The 18,117-nt window shown below is 52.0% G+C and overlaps 2 protein-coding genes across 2 annotated transcripts; both read right to left on the reverse strand.

Annotated features, from left to right (window-relative positions):
- Positions 1-1,226: 1,226 nt before the first annotated feature.
- Positions 1,227-5,904, reverse strand: CALML4 (calmodulin like 4). Its single transcript, XM_075504217.1, has 3 exons — positions 5,829-5,904; positions 4,971-5,159; positions 1,227-1,324 (listed from the first exon to the last, which is right to left on the reverse strand). Exons 1-3 carry the CDS (start codon positions 5,902-5,904, stop codon positions 1,227-1,229), a joined length of 363 nt encoding a protein of 120 aa, XP_075360332.1.
- Positions 5,905-9,946: 4,042 nt separating this feature from the next.
- Positions 9,947-17,944, reverse strand: CLN6 (CLN6 transmembrane ER protein). Its single transcript, XM_075506427.1, has 7 exons — positions 17,776-17,944; positions 16,616-16,730; positions 15,752-15,850; positions 13,347-13,535; positions 13,178-13,233; positions 11,566-11,688; positions 9,947-10,325 (listed from the first exon to the last, which is right to left on the reverse strand). Exons 1-7 carry the CDS (start codon positions 17,856-17,858, stop codon positions 10,037-10,039), a joined length of 954 nt encoding a protein of 317 aa, XP_075362542.1. The 5' UTR covers positions 17,859-17,944; the 3' UTR covers positions 9,947-10,036.
- Positions 17,945-18,117: the final 173 nt, after the last annotated feature.

The following is an 18,117-nucleotide window of genomic DNA, read 5'->3' on the forward strand; positions in this document are numbered from 1 at the left end:
CTCTTCCAGCGTACTTCACAGTTGCTGCTTGCGCTGTGGCTGTGCAAAGAGGGTCTCTGCAAATTCCCAGTTGACTCCAGAGAGAATCTGCTGTATGTTGTCCTAAATTTCATACCCGTCTGAGGACCGTAGCTAAGGCTGCCAAGATGTAGGTGGAATAAGATTGATAAGGACTGCTCTGGGTCGCATTGGTTTTAATCAGCCTCAAGTCAAGAGAGATGGGGTGGCTTTTTCCTGTTGTAGAGAAGCTGAATTTTCATGGCCCCTGTTTTTCCCTGCCAGGCTGTCTCTAGGAGTATGTTCTGGGCAGCTAGCCCAGAACTTGGTGACAGATACATTTACCAAGTGCAGCATTTGCAGCACGTTGCCTCAGAACACAGGGGCAGCTTAACTGCACAGAGACTTGACGTTGCAAGATGCTGCACCTTAATAAATAATGTGACAGAAGTATAACAATACAGAGATCTTGTATGTCGGAGGAGCGAAAGATGAGGAGGAACGAGACGGTGATCAGAGACCATTGCTGTGCTTGGAGACTGGGGGTTGTCCTCTGCAGCCGGTGAGCATCACTACCTGGGGGAGCTGGAGAATTGCCGGCTGCCTGTCTCCTGTCACTCTGGGTAGTCAACGGGGACGCGGCCGTCCCTCAAGTGGGGCTGTTAACTTGACAACTTCGTGACAGGGGAACATCTGGTTGGGAGTTATCTTACCGGATCATACCATAGATCCAAGGAATACCGGGGAGCTGTGCGTAGTTACACTAAATTTACCACCGTCGTGACATTATCAAGCTTCCCGGGGAATCTGTTTCTACGCAAAGACCCGTGTCAGGGCTTGGGTGTGTGGAAGCAGCAAATGGTTACGGGTGTTGCTGACTTCTTGGAACACAGTCACCGTGAGACCTTAACTGCGAGTTATCATTTATGCCGCAATCTGTAGACTTAAATGCATTTTTAAAATAAGACTTGTTTGGGTTTTTTTTTAAGCATGACACATGTTACACAAGAGAGCATTACATTCAGTTTATTTAAATAACAGAGAGCTCACATTTTGTGACAACATTTCTCCAGAAATGGGGTGGGAACCTGTGTAAGTGTAAGCACTGTCATGAAGGCAAAATAAGGATTTTTAAAGGCAAATGATTCCTGAGTCCAAGTAGTAACTAGGAAAAATTGAATTCAAAAAAGTTTCAGGTCCTGCTCTTAGCAAATCTCTTGTTTTGAATGTTAGTAGTCGACTGTAGGAAGACAAATGATGCGGACAAATTCTTCATATTTTATTGTTCCATTTGGTCCAACTTTGGCTTCTTTTAGCAGGTCATCAACTGAAAGAAAGAGTAAAAGAAAAATATAAGTTTGAGTGGCATATATTAGGGATGTTGTGACCTTCAGAAGAGCAGCAATGCAGGATTTGGGTTTTCAAATAATTTTTGTTAGAAGTAATAACTTCTGGGATCAGTTGGAGGTGCCATCCAGATTGTAGTTTTAAACTAGCATCAGTTAGCACTTCGATTTCCATGTCTTAACTTTCTGGAGCAGAGGTGTCCATCTCTTTGAGTTCCACGTGGAAAAGACTCACAAATTTAGGCCAAATCGGCTTTTAATTGCTGTTGGTCAGAGTGGCTTATTTGGCTTGAATAGCAAACCTGTCCCTATTCAATTTAGACAAAACTAAGTGCTCACGCAGATTATGTGCCCAACTTTTAAGTAGATTTGTGTGATGCTTGTTAATATCGGTGGGCCTTTAGTGTTTGAAAGCGAAGAATACCTTCTCAGCTGGGGCTCTTGCTGAAAATCCTTCTAAAGAAGTAGTGACCATGCAGTTGGCACCTGGCATAGCGATGCTTTTCATTCCAGCTTTGGGAATGCCTTGGCAGTGACGGTTTTCTGACTTAAAATGCTCTCTTCAGTGCAGGCTAAACCACTAAAAGGTATTTTTCCTGTTAAATAATGTCAATAAAATAGAAGTATGTAAGAACTGACACATAGAAAAGTAATGTTAAGTGTTGCCGGATGAAGCTGCTGCTGGGAATTAGATGCCATATTCCTTCGGGTGAGAGGAGAGGAGGCGAATTCCCTTGCTTGTTTGCTTTACCCGTAACACATAGCGGGTGGGTGCTAAAACAAACATCGGAGAATCCCAGCAGCTTTTATTTCATAATGTTTTGGGCAGCAGTTCCCTTCGGTAAGGTAATACAGTCCACAAGAGGTTTTTGCTCGCACGCTTGCTGATGTTGAGGGGCGTGTGTCCCCAGTTTCACAAGCATGTCGGTGTTTTTCTTTGGGCCAGCAGCGTGCGAACGGGATCGTGGCTGGATGCTGTGCAGAGGGATGGGGCAGGCGGTCTGCCAGAGGAAGCTGTTGGCTTGCGGACCTGCATTTATCGGTTGATATTTTGTTAGCAGGACACCTTCTAGGGGTAGAGCCTGTTGAAAGACCGTTGAAACAGCTGGATTATACATGGCCACGCACTAATTACGAGTCCTCCATAATGTCGTGCCCGTGCGGGCTGGAGTCACCTGGCTGGGGCAGTGCTCGAGAGCTCTCCTGTTCGGCAACGGGTGAGGGCAGGTCGGTGGAAGCCGGTCCGCGTTTGCACTCGTGAGCTGCTTGGCTGAGCTTACCAGAACGGCTGTTCAGGCTGAACGAGCTGTGGTTGCTTAAATAAGACTCCGAGTGCTCGTACTGGAGCACAGAATAATAGCTTTGCAGTTGCCAGTTGTGAAATCCAGGGGGAAGGTCATGGGAGGAGGGGAGGTTTAGGGGAAAAAAAAAGCTGTTTTACTGTAAATAGTTGTGGAAGGTCTCTATGGGCAGCATAACCTGTTTCCTCTCTCTGCTGTTCACGCGGGCGCGGGATGAGACGCTGTTTTCCCCTCTGTCTGCGGTCAGGTATCGGTGTATATAAAGGGGGTAAGCGCAGCGCCGGCGGAAGCTGCTGCCGGCAGGATCTGCTTGCAGCGTGGGGTGAATGAGGGGCTGTTACTGTAGGGTTAAGTAACAGTTCTTTCTTTCCAGGAGATCTAATCCTCCTTTCAAAAAGAATACCCTGAATGCTTCTAAGGAGATAAATTCAAAAAAATAATTAATTCTTCCCAGAACATGTAAAAATAACACAGAAGAAAAGTGCATCGGTTCTCATTTGGTAAAAGTATGCTAAATTAAAATGAAGTGAAGGCTTTTCTGGAGCCACTGTAAATGAAGGTACGTGCCAGTAGTTTCTGAACAATCGCAGATGCTAATGAAATTGAGTCTGTTCCGGCATCAAATATTTATAGCAGCTTAGCAAGCTGGAGTTCAGTGTGTCAAGCCAAAGGGGGAATTTCTTGTTGAGAAGAAGCATCGCTTGCTACATTAGGATCTATAGTGCCTTGTTACAAGTTGGCGTACAGGCTGCGCATCTACTCGCAAAGTAATGGGAAATCCCCCTGCCCTCCCCCTGTCTTCTTTATATAACAGCGGTTCTTGCTAGGATGCCTTTAATTAGGGTTAACGTCTCCATGTCTTCACTGTTCAGCGCTCATAATAGCTCTGAAAGTGTTTTCAGCTGTAAATAGCTGCATAAACTATTATTCCAGTTAAACAACTGAAGGAAGCATTCAGAAGACATGCCTTGTTGGCGTATCACTCGTGAAGCTGGTGATGGCGGCTGGACTGACCAACCTTCCTCTGATTAAATGTAAATTCTACTTTAACATGAGAAAGGACAGCTCTTGTACCCCCGAGGAGCCTAACGGGGTCTGTACAAACCCCAGAACCCTATAAAACTCCCTCCTCGCCCGTATCAAACGGTTGATGGGTTTTTCTACTTGCTCTCTGCCAAAGATGGAGCGTTAAAGTGCAAGCTCCAGGGCCCGCTCCCTGCAGCGGGGTCGGAGGGGCGAGAGCTCTGCGAGAGCTGGAGGAGGAGAAGCCACAGGTGATGTGGTTTGGAGCAAGGAGGGGACAGGACACCCCGTCTGCAGGGCTGAGGGGCAGGGGGGTGCGCGGGGCACCCCCCCCTGCAGCCTGTGAAAGCTGGAAGAGTGGGGCATGCCTTTAAAAAGTTTATATACATGCATAAAATGCCTAAGGCAAAATCAGCTGTCTAGAGGGTTTTGATTATTTTCAGCTTCCTGGCAATTCCCTCCTATTGTGCCCCTTGGAGGCAAACTTCTGACAAATGGGACAGGTTTTTGGTGTTTGTCTGTTTTTTTTTTTTTTTTTTAAAAGAATCTTAATTAAAAAGTCCCCCTCTCTCTTCCAAATTGTGCTGGCCGCAGAGCTCACCGCAGCAGCGCTCCTGGGAAACTGCCGGTGCCCCGTGTGCTCCTTCCAGCATCCCTGCAGCCGCGGGGACGGACGCTCTCCCAGGGCCCTTCCTGGGACAGATGCTCGCTTTATAAATACAGCGAAGCATCTTGAGGTGAAAAATCATCATTCAGGAAACAACTCGAGAAAGGGAAAAGGTCTCTTGGTTAACGGGCAGCTGGCTTGCCTCTTCTGCAAAGTACCACATCTCTGCTTAGCAATCGTGGTGTGGGTAGAGGCTGACAACAGCGAGGTGACTTCACCGTCATGCCAGTCTAATTAGCCGACGTCGCTAACGTGCTCTGCTCGGCTCTGGCAGCGCTCCCCGCTCTGCGTGCCTGCCTGGGCTCGGCTGGGGGCTCTGGTTTACGTGGGAAAAGTGTTTTAAACGAAGGCACGAGCTCATCGCGTGGCCGTGGCATGAAAAAGACTGGTGCCTGGGGTGGGACCTGGGGCCACGACGGCGAGGCGCGATGCCCGGGTGCGCGGCACGTCTCGGGCGTGATGGGGGAAGGTCCCTTGTCACCCACCAAGGGGGGCACCAGCGCTATCTCCTGCTGGCACAGGTCCTTCCTGGCGTCCCAGCTGGAAGCGCCTGATCCCAGATTGGACTACAGAGGAAAATTGGGAAGGAAATAAAAAGATAGGGAGCATTTGAGATATCTTTGAATTGCAAAATACCTTCTTCCTCGGAAAGCTTTTCTCCTAGTCTTGTAAGTTTGGCTCTCAGCTCCGAAACGGTGATAACGCCTCTCTTCTGCCTGTCTATCATGGACAAGGCTGTGAGGATTTCCCTCTCGGGCTCCTCTTGCTTCATTTGCCTGTACATTATATTCAGGAAAGTGGAGAAATCCAACTCCGCGTTTCTGTCTGGAAAAATAAGAGCAGATTCTTTAGGAATGGCTCAGTTTTGTAGTCTGGATGAAGACCTAAGCATCCCCCTCCTCTCCCCCCCAGTTCCCCTTCCTGGGACACCTTTTCCCTTTTGCCTGGCTCTGGAGCAGGGTGGACCGCGGCTGGGGGCTTTCTCCTGGCCCCGAAAACCCATTTATAGCTTTGCTAGACTTGTGCTCTGAAACCTTGTATCCAGAATTCTTAATCCAGCCCACCTTATCTCATGCTTCTTCTTTGGTCTTTGTGCTGTGCTTTGAATTTATTTATACATATCTGCAGATTAGTATCTTCCTGTGCTCTTCTACCTCTGCTGGTTGGACTGGACAGTTTCCCAGCCTCAAAATCCATAATCAGTATGTATGCCTCCTGCTGGCTCTTGAAGCTTTTCTTTTTTAATGGCACTATTTTAATCTATGTGCTGGGTTGACATTGTTCACCGTCTAGCACATCAGACATCAGGTTTTGGTGACTGCTCTTGGTTACGCTGCATTGCCCGGGCTGTTTCACCTGAGAGTGAGTATTATCTACTGGGCTCCAGGCAGCCTCCTTGTCTTTGCATGTAGTCTCCTGACCACAGAAAAGTCGAATTTTTCCAACCGTAATCCAGTGTGTTTTATTTGTGTGCTACCGCTGCACTTTGCTTACCCATCTTGTGCAGGTGCAGGTGTCTCTGCACCTCTCCTGGTGTCGGGCTGGCTCCCAGGCACCGCATCACTGCCATCAAGTCGGAGGCTTTTATCTTCCCTTTTTGTTTCTTGTCGTACAGGGAAAAACATTCCTTGAACTCTAATTAAAAACCAAAACTCTGTTATGCCATGTAAGATTACATTGATCTACCAGTGACGTTTCTTCTCCCGTTGCCCGGTCGGGCGGCGTTGGTAGGGTTCCAGCGGGGATATTGTGTCTGGTTCGGGGTGTCTCGTTTCAAGAAAGATGATGGACGGTGGGGGAGGACCCCGGATAAAGTGCCAAGGGCAATTAAAATCCAGGCTTGTGAATAGCTGAGCTAATTGGGCTCCTTCAGCCTAATGAGGCAAGTCTGAAAGTGGAGTCAGGCTTCCAAATAGGTAGAATACTGTTAAAAAGTACTTTTCTCTGCCTTCGTGGGGGGTAGGAGAGGATGCTGAAGGAAGGAGCCTCAAGGAGCGGTGGAGGATGCTGGTTTGGTCCCTGCCGTGGTCTGTGCAGGGTCTGGCACTCGCCCCTGCCTCGGCCTGCCCCCGGCTGGATTTTAATAGAAGACAAAAGAACCGATAACGTCGCATTTGACGGTCTGAGTCAAACGAGGAGAGCCTCTGCCTGCCCTGCCGCCATCCCGCTGCAGCATCTCCCCTCCCTCGCTTCTCCCCGCGGCCCTCGCCTGCCTGCTCGCCCTCTCCCCTTCCCCCTCGAACACTGGCTTCGCAGTTTTCAAATAAATAAATAAGGGTTGCAGCTGACCTAGATAAGGCTGCCATCTCTCCTCCTCCCTTCCCGCTCCGCTCAAGGCTAATGGGCAAGTTGCGCTGCATAGGGACAATCCTGTCTGCAGAGCAGCCAAGGAAATAAAAATCAGCCTATTTTGGTGCGATCACCCTCCACCCCCTCCTCATCCTCTCTGTTCCTAGGCCTTATAGCAGGTGTCAGGCGTGGGTGCTGGGTGCCCCATGGGTGCCGTGGCCTCCCCCTACCCGGGCTGCCTCCTCCCCTGCAGCAATCCTGCAGAGCTGCTGAGCCCAAGGGCACTGCAGATTAACAGATTTGCAATAATACTCTTATTTCAGCTTTTTTCTGCCATTCTTGTAGCAAACCCTTCCTCGTTCCCATCCGAGGCAGGGGTCCCCTTTCCCAGGGAGCACTCCGGTGCCTTGCAATGAGAATTGGTACTTCCTGCACCCTCTGCTTCCTCCTCTTCCTCCTTCACCTTCGCTCCCATCATACCTGAAACCTCCAGGACTGCAAATGGTCACCTGAAATGTCTCCTGGTCCCTGCTCGTTTGGCCAGGGATGACGTGTTTATGGGGCTGGGAGGTTGCTGGTTAACCTCTGCTAGTCTCGATGCGATCCGGCGTGTGGGTCTGTGTGTGGTTTCAGCTCCCTGCCTGTGCCCAGCGCTGGCTTAACGAAATCGGGGAGATTTCTCTGGTTTCAGAGCAAGCAGATCCCCTTGAGAGCTGGGAGGAGGGCAAGTGGGAGAGCACAAGCCCAGACCGAGACACTTTTGGGGGAAATGCCATTTTTTTTCCATATATATATATATATATGGAATTTTTTTATATATATATATATCTATATATATATCTCTCTTAAGCTGATCTTGCTAATGGAAAACCCCCCAAATGGTACGTACCATTAATTTGATCCTGCGACAGAAATTTTGCCTGTAGCATGAAGGGGGGAAGGAGAAGGAGAGAAAAAAAAAAAACAGCTTTAAAATCTGGATGGGGGGAGCAGGGGTGAGCAGTTTGTATCAGCCAAAATGCTTCACTCACCATTGTTTTGGGGGCCCTCCTTGTGTTTTATGCTGCCCGTCGGGATCGGAGGTGTCTGCTGCTACTTTTTCTATTCGATTAAGGGCTAAAGTCCGCCAGCCCGGGGTGGAGTGCAGCCGGGCTGTAATAAATACCCCGCTGCTATGGCTACGAGACCTGATCCCTGCCGGGGCTGGATCCTGCTGCCAGCACGGCTCCTGCTCACACGCCCTGGGAGAAGGGCTCTCCCCAGCCCACCCGAAGCCTCGGGACTCCGGACAGGACCCTGAGCAGCGATGCTGTGGGGAGGAGTGGGGCAAGAGCTTCCCTCGGTTGGGGTTTAAGGGTGTTTGGGGTCGGGTTGGATGGAGATGAGCTGGTTGAGCATAAAAGGTTTGATAATCTCAAATAGCTGCACACCTTGCACTAAGCTGAGCTGCTGGGAGACAAATCCAGCCTTGCTGGTATCTGCGGAGGCCGCTTGGGAAGGGTGCGGGGGCATTTACAGCTTTGCAGTTCACTGCTGGAGGGGTTTTGCTGGTGGGCAGGAGAAGGAGTTAATTCAGGCTTTGCACATCCTGGCTGAGCTCGGTGCAGGGCGTTGGGCATCGCTGGCAACGTCGCCGTGCCCTGCCCGGTGGGTTTGCAGGGGAAGAGGGGGGTTTAGACGTGCCCACTGCAAACGTGGAGGAGCTGGGACATTGCAGACGGGCTGAGAGGAGAAGGGATTTTTGAGATAGTTTGAAAAGCTCCCCATTGTCTGAGTTTTTATTTACTAGCATTTATTTAGCTAACCTGCTGGGGAGCAAACAGCCTGCAGGGCTGCCACGTCTTATTGCAGCTCTTGGCAGGGACTCGGAAGGGGGATGCCGAGGAAATGATGCTGGGGGAGAGGGAGGGCTGCAGCGAGCTGGAGAGCTGCTGGGGTTTAAACCTGGGTGCGTGGGGGAAGCAGAGCCTCCGGCTGTTGCGGACTAGCCCAGACAAACAGCCGTGTTTGTTTGCTCAAGTCTTCTGGTCCCTTCCAGCGCTGTGCTTCTGCCCCTCAGTTGTTGACATTCAAGCCATTGAAAAGCAAGTATTATACACGAATCTACAATTTTGTCCTGCCGCCTACAAAAATTGCGAAGCCAACAGCTCGGCTGGGTGCTTCTGGGCGCGGGACGGGTGATGCTCTGCCTCTCCGGATCCGCTGGTGCTTTAAGTATCCCAAAAAGGAACCCAGCGGCTGCGCAGGCAGGGCTAGCTCGTGTGCAGGGGGGTGGAATACCCGATGCCAGGGTGCGGTGGAGATCCAGACCCAAGAACAAAATATTTAGTGGCTGTAGTGATTGCTATCGCATGGACCAGACCCTTTCCCAGGGTAGACCCTGCTCTGCTACAATGACGCGTTCAGGCTCCTTAAATCTTGTGGGATAAAGATTCTCCCTTCAAAGAACAGAGCTGCTTCAGGAAGCAACATGAGTCACTCAGCTTTTACCCAATGTTTTTATTCAGTATGTTTTGCTAATAGCTTTTTTTATTCTACCACTTGGATTCCATCACACAGGGCTCTAACACAAATTTTATAGACGTAAACCATCGCAGGGATGCAGCTGGAGTTGCAGAAGCTCAGCTCCATCACCTGAGGCTGGAGAAGTGGTGAGCGGGAGCAGAAGCCACCGGAGGTGCAGACCCCACGTGAGCGGGGCCGATGCTGGAGCTCAGCCCCTGCCCGATGCTCTTTTCGGGCTGCGTTCATGAGGAACTGGCCCTTCTGCCTCCGCCAGCCAGGCCCTTCCTGCACCCCACCCGTGCTCAGCAGCGAGGGCTTAACCCCGGCGCTGATGGCCGGGACCCTGGGAACGCTCCCCGGGGAGGCACGGCCGAGCGGAGCTGCCGTGCACATCCAAGGCAGGGCGGCTCAGCCCCTTCCCGGCATGTTTACTTGGCTGGGAGCAGCGTGGGAGGAGCGGATAAATCTCTGTGCCAAGACACGGGGAGGGCGAGAGCGCTCTGACTTCCCAGCAAACCGCTCCCGTTGAAGGCGGGGATGCTCTCCGGGGCGGCGCGGTGGGATGGGGTTCGCCAGTGGTGTGGACCACCGTGGGGCTGGGATGGTGTGCCAGGGAGGGGTTTGGGGCTGTCTCGGAAGCACCCAAAGTCCAGCGTGGAACTGCGTTGTGCTCTGAGGACTGGCCGGCGCAAAGCCAGGGGAGACACCCCTGCCGCGACCCCGGCTTTAAAGCGTTAAGTCGCAAAGGCTATTTTTCCCTTTTGTTCAAACACCCCCTCCCTAGCTAGGTCTAGTTAACATACACTACGTCTTGCAGCTAATGTTGGTCAGGAATTTATTTGAAATACATCTACATTAGAAAAACTAGATTTTCTTTTTTTCTTCAAATCACTCTAAAATATCAAAACTTATAAACTTTCCTTTGCTGCATGGAGGTTGTTCATGTGCAGGGTGTAAAATGCCCACGGCTCGGGGATATAGATCACGCCAGGGTACTTCTTCCTGAGAATTTTGTCATCCCACAGCCAAACCACCCAAACAGCAATGAGGACCAGTGTTATGATGAAGGAGTAGAAGAGAAAAAGCCCATTGCTGTCCAGGACGAGTCCTTTGCGTTTCTGGTGCATCACTAAAGCCATCATAGCAAAGAAAGTGAAAATGTAGAGGATGAAAATCTGACCCTCCGTCACAAGATACCTACAAAGCAAAAACCACCCGTTAGTGCCCCCCGGGAGAAAGCACGGAGCGATGGCAGCCCCCAGCACTTCCAGCTTTACCTGGGGTGAACGTCTCCCCCTTCTCCCTGCTCTGCATCCAGACACACGAAGCTGTGCTGCTTTCTACGGCCAGCTTTTAAGCTGTGATTTGTTTTCACGTTTCTTATCCGTAATTTAACAACTGAGCTATGGGCTTCATTAAGAGAACGGGTGAAGAAATGCATGCCCAGTATGGGATTTGAAAGGTGCTGGGCTCAGTTTGTGAATGGGGTGCTTAAAGGCAGAACCAAGGCCAGACTCTGGCTCCGACCCGTGGATGTTGTGATCATTTAGTCCAAAAACCCTCTGCTCCCCCTGTGCCGTATCCGGCAGTGGCCAGTCCTGAACGGGCGTTAGCAGGGGGAAGGAGGAATTACGCTCCCTGGTTCTTAAATCGCTAGCACACGAACTGCAGAGATTCATGCTGATACATTTAAAGGAAGTGCAATGGGGTAACTGGGAACTGACCAAATCTTCCTGATGATTTTGACTATCAAAAATTAATTTACTGTATAAAAACAGTCTCAGCAGGGGGCAAAGCCACGGGCAAGAGAGAACATCATCTCTGAAGATGAATGAAAAGTTGTTTGGCTGCCATCAGGGAAACCGTTTGGGAAGATGAGGCTAATGAAAATGGGAAATAAATAAGACCTCTCTCAAAAGGCTATTTGGACCCGCAGGGCGAGCCGAGGAGGCAGCATCTGAGCATCACACAGGCGGCCTGGGCTCTGTGTAAAATCCCTGGACAACTGGTGAGAGCATCCCCATTGCCACCAACAACCTGAGACCAGGCGGATGAGCTGCAGGCACCGGGTGACCACCCCAAAATCGTCGAGGAACTGTCTAACAGCACAGCGAACAGCAGCCTTTGGCGGGGGGCAGACAGCAAGTACCACGGAGGCTGGACGCTGGAGCTCCAGCAATAACAATATGACCGACAGCGTGGCTGAAGAAACACCCCAAGCAGGGACAGGAGTGCTGATGAGTGACCCTGCAGTTGTCCCAACTTGCAAAGGCTAAAGCGGCTGCAAATTTCGACCGGATTGGATTTGATTTTTCCAGACCTGCAGAGCAGAAGCTGTAAGTTCTGCCCTAGGGAGGGGAGAGCCCCAGGCTGCAGGGCTGCCTGCGGTACCCCCTCTTCGTCCCTCGCCCACCCGGAGCGGACAGAAGCCGCTTACCAGTAGTAAAGGCTGCTGGGCCCCGTCAGAAGCAAGGCAGGCACTGGCATCCTGCTCTCCTCTTCAACAGGGGTGAAGCAGCCGGTGAAATATATAAACAGTATGAGGAAAAAAGGGATGTACCTGCAAACAGAAACAACAAACTGATCGGTGGTGTGACCCTGGAAAGTGTTTAAGCCCCCCGCCAAATCCAAACCGTGCACGTAGGCACTTCCTAGGCTGAGCCTGTGAATTAATTTGGTGAAAGAGCAGAAGCGGAGGCTATCCAGCCCGCTCCGGCCACACGTGCTCGGGCAGGTGAAGCAGTGGGTAACTGGGGTGCGGGGTCCTGCGGTGCCAGTCAGGGCATCACCTCTCTGCCAGCGTCACAGCTCTTGCTACGAGATTACCGCTGCGTCCATACGACAGAGGAAGGGCTAGCGGTGCCTGGTGCAGGGCTATTGTATGTCCTGGCTGCACCGAGTGCTCCTGCACATAATGAGACTTCTGGGGCTCTCGCAGGACAAGCCCAAGTTTGCTGATTAGGTCAAATGCTGGGCTCAAGTGCTCCGTCAAACAATTGCGTTTGTTACGCTCCCAGGCTCTAAGAGGCTGTTTAAGAGCGTTGTGGTGTGTTAAAAGCTGAACTGTGGGAAAGCAGGACGTGGACCAGGATTTCAGCAACCTAACAGAGCTCTTTTTTCTTTAAAAGAACAGGATTTGCTTGCTTCACAGCACTCAAGGAAGAGCAAATATACCGGGAAAGCCTGATGGGGGAGAGATTTCCTTCTGCGCTCAGAGAGGTCTCAGGATTATCTGGCAGCGGATAAAGGGCCAGACAGTCCTTTCCAGGGTCTTCGGCACAGGCAGAGCAGCAGAACACAGGACGTGTATGCAGCACCGGGTGCTGCTCACACGGGTGGGAGGGTGCCGACGGGACCTGCCGCAGCCTGCGGGCCCTACCGGCATTACCTGCCCCTGGGTCAGCAAGTGCAGCCACGCTGGATGAAGCACACTGTCCGGCTGGAACAAGCATTTCTAGGGTCAGCTTGGGGGGACAGCGCTGAAATCGGACCCTAACTGAGCTCCCTGGACCACCATGGCCAAACGGTCTCTGTTACTGGGCGGCACTGGTCTGGCTACACGAGCAACCCTTCCCTCTCACCGGGGCGTCACTAAAGGGATGCACGGTAAAGGAGGGGAGTGAGCAAAGGGCTAGAGAGACTGGGCAGAGCCGGCTTGTTTTGGGGTCAACTTCCAGAGGAGCAAAAATGTGGGTGGTGACGGCCAAGGAGTCTGCGGAGCCCTCAGACCTGCGCTGTTACTTGTCTCTTCACCTGGGTATCCCGTGGACAGTGGCCGAGGGGCGAGAACAGATGAGCCGTTCCTCTGGCCCCGTGTCAAACAACTGCCACGTCCTAGAAATATCACCGAGACAGAGACAAAACTAGGGGGAATGGGCGATTTTCCAAGGGAGAGATCCACTGTAATCACACTGGCTATGAGAACATTATCCCCAGCCAGCTCTCATCGGCTGTGTTTTATTTTTTTATATATTAAGCTATGATCAGATCAGATCTGCCCTTCCTTGCGTTATGTTCTGGGGCCGCTAGATAGACTGTAAATTGCTTACCACATCGAATGACCTAAATATTCATCGTAGTAGTACAGCAGCTCAAAGGAATCAATCTGCAATGCAACGAAAAGAGATTTAAAAGGGCAGAGGGAACAGGACGCTATTAAATAAGAACAAGCAATTAAATTTTTTTTTTAAGTGCTTGTATAAAACACAGCCTCTTTACCAGTGTCTCTGGCTTCAGGTTCTTGATGATGGGATTCTCTCTTACAGACAGATGGTGCTGGTAGCCACTGAAAATCAGGCGGTGGTTTACCGAGTCTCCGACCAAGTGGATGCTGGCTCCCATGACAAACATGATGATGCTGACGTAGACCATGGATCTCGGTAAGGTCTTGGGGGATCTCTCGATGAGCTAAAAACACAGAGACGTGTTGAACAGAGAGGAGGTACCAGCAGAGACACGCGACAAGTTCTGCCCTCTCCGACTTTACGGTGCTTTGCAAAAATCATCTAAACCCACGCAGGGGCTTGCAGAAAGCCGCAGGTTGCGCTGCCGTAGCGGGTGTGAGCTGCTGCCTGCGACGGCCGGCGCGCTGCCGGGAAAACACAGAACGAACTTCCCTGATTGCAGCTGCTTTCCCTAAACACACCTCGGACACGTTTCCACCAGCCCACGTGGCTTTCAGGTTCGAGTACATGCTTTTATCCCTGTTTGCAATACTAAAAGCACTTTTTTTGCCCTTGTTAAACCCTTCTGCAAAGCGGCACCCTTAACCTGAATCAATGCTTAGACCGAACCAGCGATCCGGTACTTCTAGTACAGTACTCAAAGCAATTTCTTTACCAGATGTGATCAAAACCGCTTAATGAGAAACAAAAAGGCAGCTGCTTTCTCCAGCTCCTCTGCTGAGCGGATCTGCAAGGCTGGCTGTGCCCTCCAGTGGCAGGAGAGCCTCCAGCAGCACGCCAGCTGAGCACACGCGCTTCACTGCCCTGGCCAAGAGACACTTGCTCCTTTGTAATTCTCTGCTGGATGATTTTCAAAGGACTCTTGTTGAACTGTTTGGTGGGGTTTTTTTCTTTCTTCCTAATGGAATCGGACTCACCTCTCTCTCTGTTTGCTTCTAAAGAGGAAGCTGCATTTAAACCCGTATCTAGAAATATCTAATTACCAGCAAAACCGGTTGAAGCAACCTTTTGAACACCAGCTTTAGTGATGAGCTCTCCCTGTACCATCTTGTGGTCCGCTTAGGTCTGGGTGGAGGCAGGCATGCGAGGCTGTCGGGGAGCCCGGTGTTACTCAGAGCCTGGGGCGAGCTCCTGCAAGCCCGGCTGGGGATGGGGAGCAGGAGCTTCTCTCCGGAAAGGAGCTCCCCGCTCAGCCTGCAAAGCGGGGAAGACCTCGAAAGATGTAAATCCCAGCTCAAGCGGTTCAGGCTTTGGAGGGGATGCCAGGCAGGCCTTGGGAACCGCGGGTCAGGGGGGACGCATCAGCCCAGCCCGAGGATCAGCTGGGGCCACCTTCGCCTCCCGTCTCCCTGCTGCCAAATCAGCTTTGCAGCCCTTCATAAACAGGGAAAAGCTCCTTATTTGTATTTAATTTTGAGGCTTAACTTTCCCTTTCTCCGTAACTGCTGTACGAACGTCAGAGGAGTCAGAGAGGACAAGGTGAGCAAAAGGTCCAAGAAAGCTCTTGTCTGATGGAAAAGGACGGTGGGACATGTCTTTCGCGGGGACATCAGGCAAAAGAAATGCACCGAGTAATAAATGGATTTTTTCTGTGGACCAACCCTTCATGCTGTGCTGCCAGGGAAGTCCAAGACAGCAAATTTTAACCTGATGAGTACCCAGCCTGCAGAAATGGGCTGTGTCAGGCTGTGACGGGTCTGACCAAGCTTCACAGCTTTCACATCCCCCAAAGGACCGGATCCTGAATATTCCTTTTTGGCCACACCAGCGTTTAAAATCTCCCAGACAGACTCAGGAGAGAGAGAATCATTTGCATCTTAGGAAATAATTCAATTTCTAGCTAATGAAGGTTAAAATATATTTATAATTGCTTTCTCATACCTTCTGGCTGCTAAGTATTTAATATAAGAAGATTTCTAATGATACGACAGTCTTTAACCTCATAAATGGTTTATACAATCCAGTGGCTGGCAGCTGAAGCAAGATAAATTCAAGCTAAAGATACCATTCTAATGTCGAAGAGCACGTGTAATTAAGCTCTGAACAATTTAGAAAATCTACTATAGTTCCAGCTGTCTCATAAAGTCTTTTAAGTCACGGACGGATGTTGTCTTAAAAATACGCTTTGGCTCAGCCAGGGAGAAGGACTCTGACTCCTCCTGAATGCGGAGTTCCCAGGGGAAGCGATTTGCTTTGTATATGCAGGAAATCGAGTTGTATTAAGATGCTCACTGCCTTGCTCTTTAAAAGGTGGCATCACAAATTCTTTCTGGAGTGGCAAACCTCTAATGTGCAGTAGGGCCAGCTCACTTGCAGAAGTTTGTGAATAACCAACAAGTTCCTAACAAACTCTCAGCCTTTACAAAACTGTATTGTTTGCCCTGTTTTTAAAACCGGTAATATTAAAAAAAAAATTAACGCCTGCACCTTGAGGTTTACCTTTAGCAGAAGAAAGGGTGTGATAACATTGTAAGCCATGTGGAAATAATCTCCAGCACTTGGTTTGTTTAGAGGAAACCACTCCAAAGGTAGAATTATCTGAGGAGGGAAGGAAAAAAAGCACGTCAGTATATCCTCACCACCCAGCTCGCGATTACAGCCCCGTCACTGGCTGAAAGACAGGGAGAGAGAAAATCCTTGCTTTGGACTGCCGCTGCTTGCTAATTGTCAGCTTGCCTTCCCGTAGCTGTTAGTAACGAAGTCGGGCAGCTCTTCTTGCAGTAAGCATCCCTAAAAGCGCAACCTGGCAGTGGGTGCTAAACGCATGGCGTATTTACATCTCAGCCGTTCGCTCCTGCAGCGCTGCCCAAAGCCGATGCCGTGAAGCGTGGCCAAGCGAGCGAGCAAGGCATTCGGGAGTGCCGCAGCAGTGGATCTCCATTAACCCTCTGCCACGTGCAGATGCCAGCAATAAAAAATTACATTTGAGGGGAATGGCCACTTCTGCCCTGCACTGTCTGGAGAGCAGGAGTCCCAGGCTCCGGAGATACAGGCAAGGTATGGGGTAGAGCAGTAGGAAGCTCTCCAGGTTTGTTATGAAAACATAAAAGTTGTGGCATAGATGACATGGAACAATTTTCCCAGATCCATTCCCCGTGACTGGAGCAACACATGTGGTACCAGTTACTCGCACCAGTACATCGCAGCGGTCCCCGTCTCAAGGACAGCTCCTCAAGGGCATCCCTTTGGTGTAGAAAACAGCCCATGGGCCTACAGGGGACCACCACGGCTCTGCCCCCCTGTCCTCCACCCTAAACAAGGTGATTGCAAGCGACGCAGCGGGCCTGCCTCTGCCGCACTCACCATCGCAATGGGACGCCCAAAGTCCAGCACCCAGTTCTGCAGAGTGAAGTAGAACCACAGATCAAAATGAAACGGGGAGGTCTTGAAGGTGTCTTCGTTCTTGACCGCTCCATGCCTAGAGATGACAGAAGTGACAGTGTCAGCCTTAAGTCATGTAACAAGGTTTCCGAAGAGGCAGGGAGAAGACTCCAGAACCTGTGCTTCCCTGGCTGCCGGCGCGTCCCTGGGCTTTGGGATCTCTGGGATAACAACGAAGCTGAGAGGCCAAAGAGAGGAGGGGACAGTACAGAAAGGCAAAGTGGTGTTAATAAAAACCGGCACATCCCTGTAAGAAGGCTCTTCCTGGCCGACAAGTGAGCACAAAAGCAGGATGAAAAGCTTAAGTGTTGAATTAAGTGCAACTATTTTTAACCTTTGCATGACAAAGCAAAATTCAACTCCCACGGCACTTCTGCTGAATGCTAAAAATGCATCGGTGCCTGGTGGTACTCCAGCACGGGGATGCTCTGGACGCGCTATCACCTTCCTCTTCCACTCCGAAGATCCTCCTCCTCTGCCTCTGCAGAGCAAGGCCTGATCCAACCCTGCTGAAGTCTTTCCATCAAACAACCCTCCAGCACCACCGGACCTCCACCTCCCGACGGGAAACCTGGATGAACCGCTCTCCTGTGGTGCCGAGACCAGAACGGCGTCAGCCGGATCAGCCGCGAGCTTTTGCGCTACCTGAGCCCACGGTCCAAACCCGATGGATGGAGGAGGAGGATGGTGGTACCCTGGACCAGTCGGGGTGCCCTGGATGAGCCGGGAGAGCTGCGGCTCCCTGGAAGAGGCTGTCAAACCCTGGAGCAGGGGGTAACCCAGGTAAGCCAGGATGCCCCGGACAAGGCTGCGGTGCCGCGGCCGAGCGGCAGAACCCTACACGAGGCTGGGGGACCCCGACCCTCCGGGATGCCCTGGATGGGGTGCCGGTGCCCCGGGTGGGGCTGGGGGGCACAGGATGAGCTGGGGGGGCTGGATGGGGCCGGCGTACCCTGGGGCAGGATGAGCCGGGCGGACTGGATGGGCTGGGGACCCCCGGGGAGCGGGTGTGTGTGTGTGTGTGTGTGGGGTGTCCCGTCCTCCTGTCCCCCCCCGCCGCCGCCCCCGGCCCCGCCGCTCACCTGCCCGGGTAGAGGGGCCCGGCGGGCTGGGGGGAGCCCGCGGCCGCCGCCGGGAACGGCCGCCGCCGCGCCGCACCCTGCATGTGCCCGCCCGGCCCGGCCCGGCCCGGCCCAGTCGGGTGCTCCCGGCCCGGCTGCTCCCGCCGCGGCTCCGCCCGGGCCCCGCCTCGGCGCCGCGGGACGAGCGGCGGCTGCGCGGCCCCGGGACCGCCCCGGCCGGGGGGGGAAGCGCCGGGCGGGGACAGCCCAGTCCGGCTCGGCTCGACCTGGCTGAGCTCGGCCGGGCCCAGCTCGGCTCAGCCCGGCCCAACCCGGCTCAGGCCGGCCTGGCTCGGCCGAGCC

Source organism: Mycteria americana, chromosome 6 (assembly GCF_035582795.1).
Source record: "Mycteria americana isolate JAX WOST 10 ecotype Jacksonville Zoo and Gardens chromosome 6, USCA_MyAme_1.0, whole genome shotgun sequence".
Taxonomy (NCBI): domain Eukaryota; kingdom Metazoa; phylum Chordata; class Aves; order Ciconiiformes; family Ciconiidae; genus Mycteria; species Mycteria americana.

What these genes read in the sequence shown, in the direction of transcription:
- CLN6 (XM_075506427.1), bottom strand. Translation starts at nt 17,858, where the DNA reads ATGCAGGGTGCGGCGCGGCGGCGGCCGTTCCCGGCGGCGGCCGCGGGC. An exon ending in TTGGGCGTCCCATTGCGATG is followed by an intron (nt 15,851 to 16,615) that starts GTGAGTGCGGCA and finishes TTCCCTCCTCAG; the next exon opens with ATAATTCTACCTTTGGAGTG. An exon ending in CCCAGCAGCCTTTACTACTG is followed by an intron (nt 10,326 to 11,565) that starts GTAAGCGGCTTC and finishes TTTGCTTTGTAG; the next exon opens with GTATCTTGTGACGGAGGGTC.
- CALML4 (XM_075504217.1), bottom strand. Translation starts at nt 5,904, where the DNA reads ATGGCAGTGATGCGGTGCCTGGGAGCCAGCCCGACACCAGGAGAGGTG. An exon ending in CCTGCACCTGCACAAGATGG is followed by an intron (nt 5,160 to 5,828) that starts GTAAGCAAAGTG and finishes TTATTTTTCCAG; the next exon opens with ACAGAAACGCGGAGTTGGAT. An exon ending in AAAGCTTTCCGAGGAAGAAG is followed by an intron (nt 1,325 to 4,970) that starts GTATTTTGCAAT and finishes TCTTTCTTTCAG; the next exon opens with TTGATGACCTGCTAAAAGAA.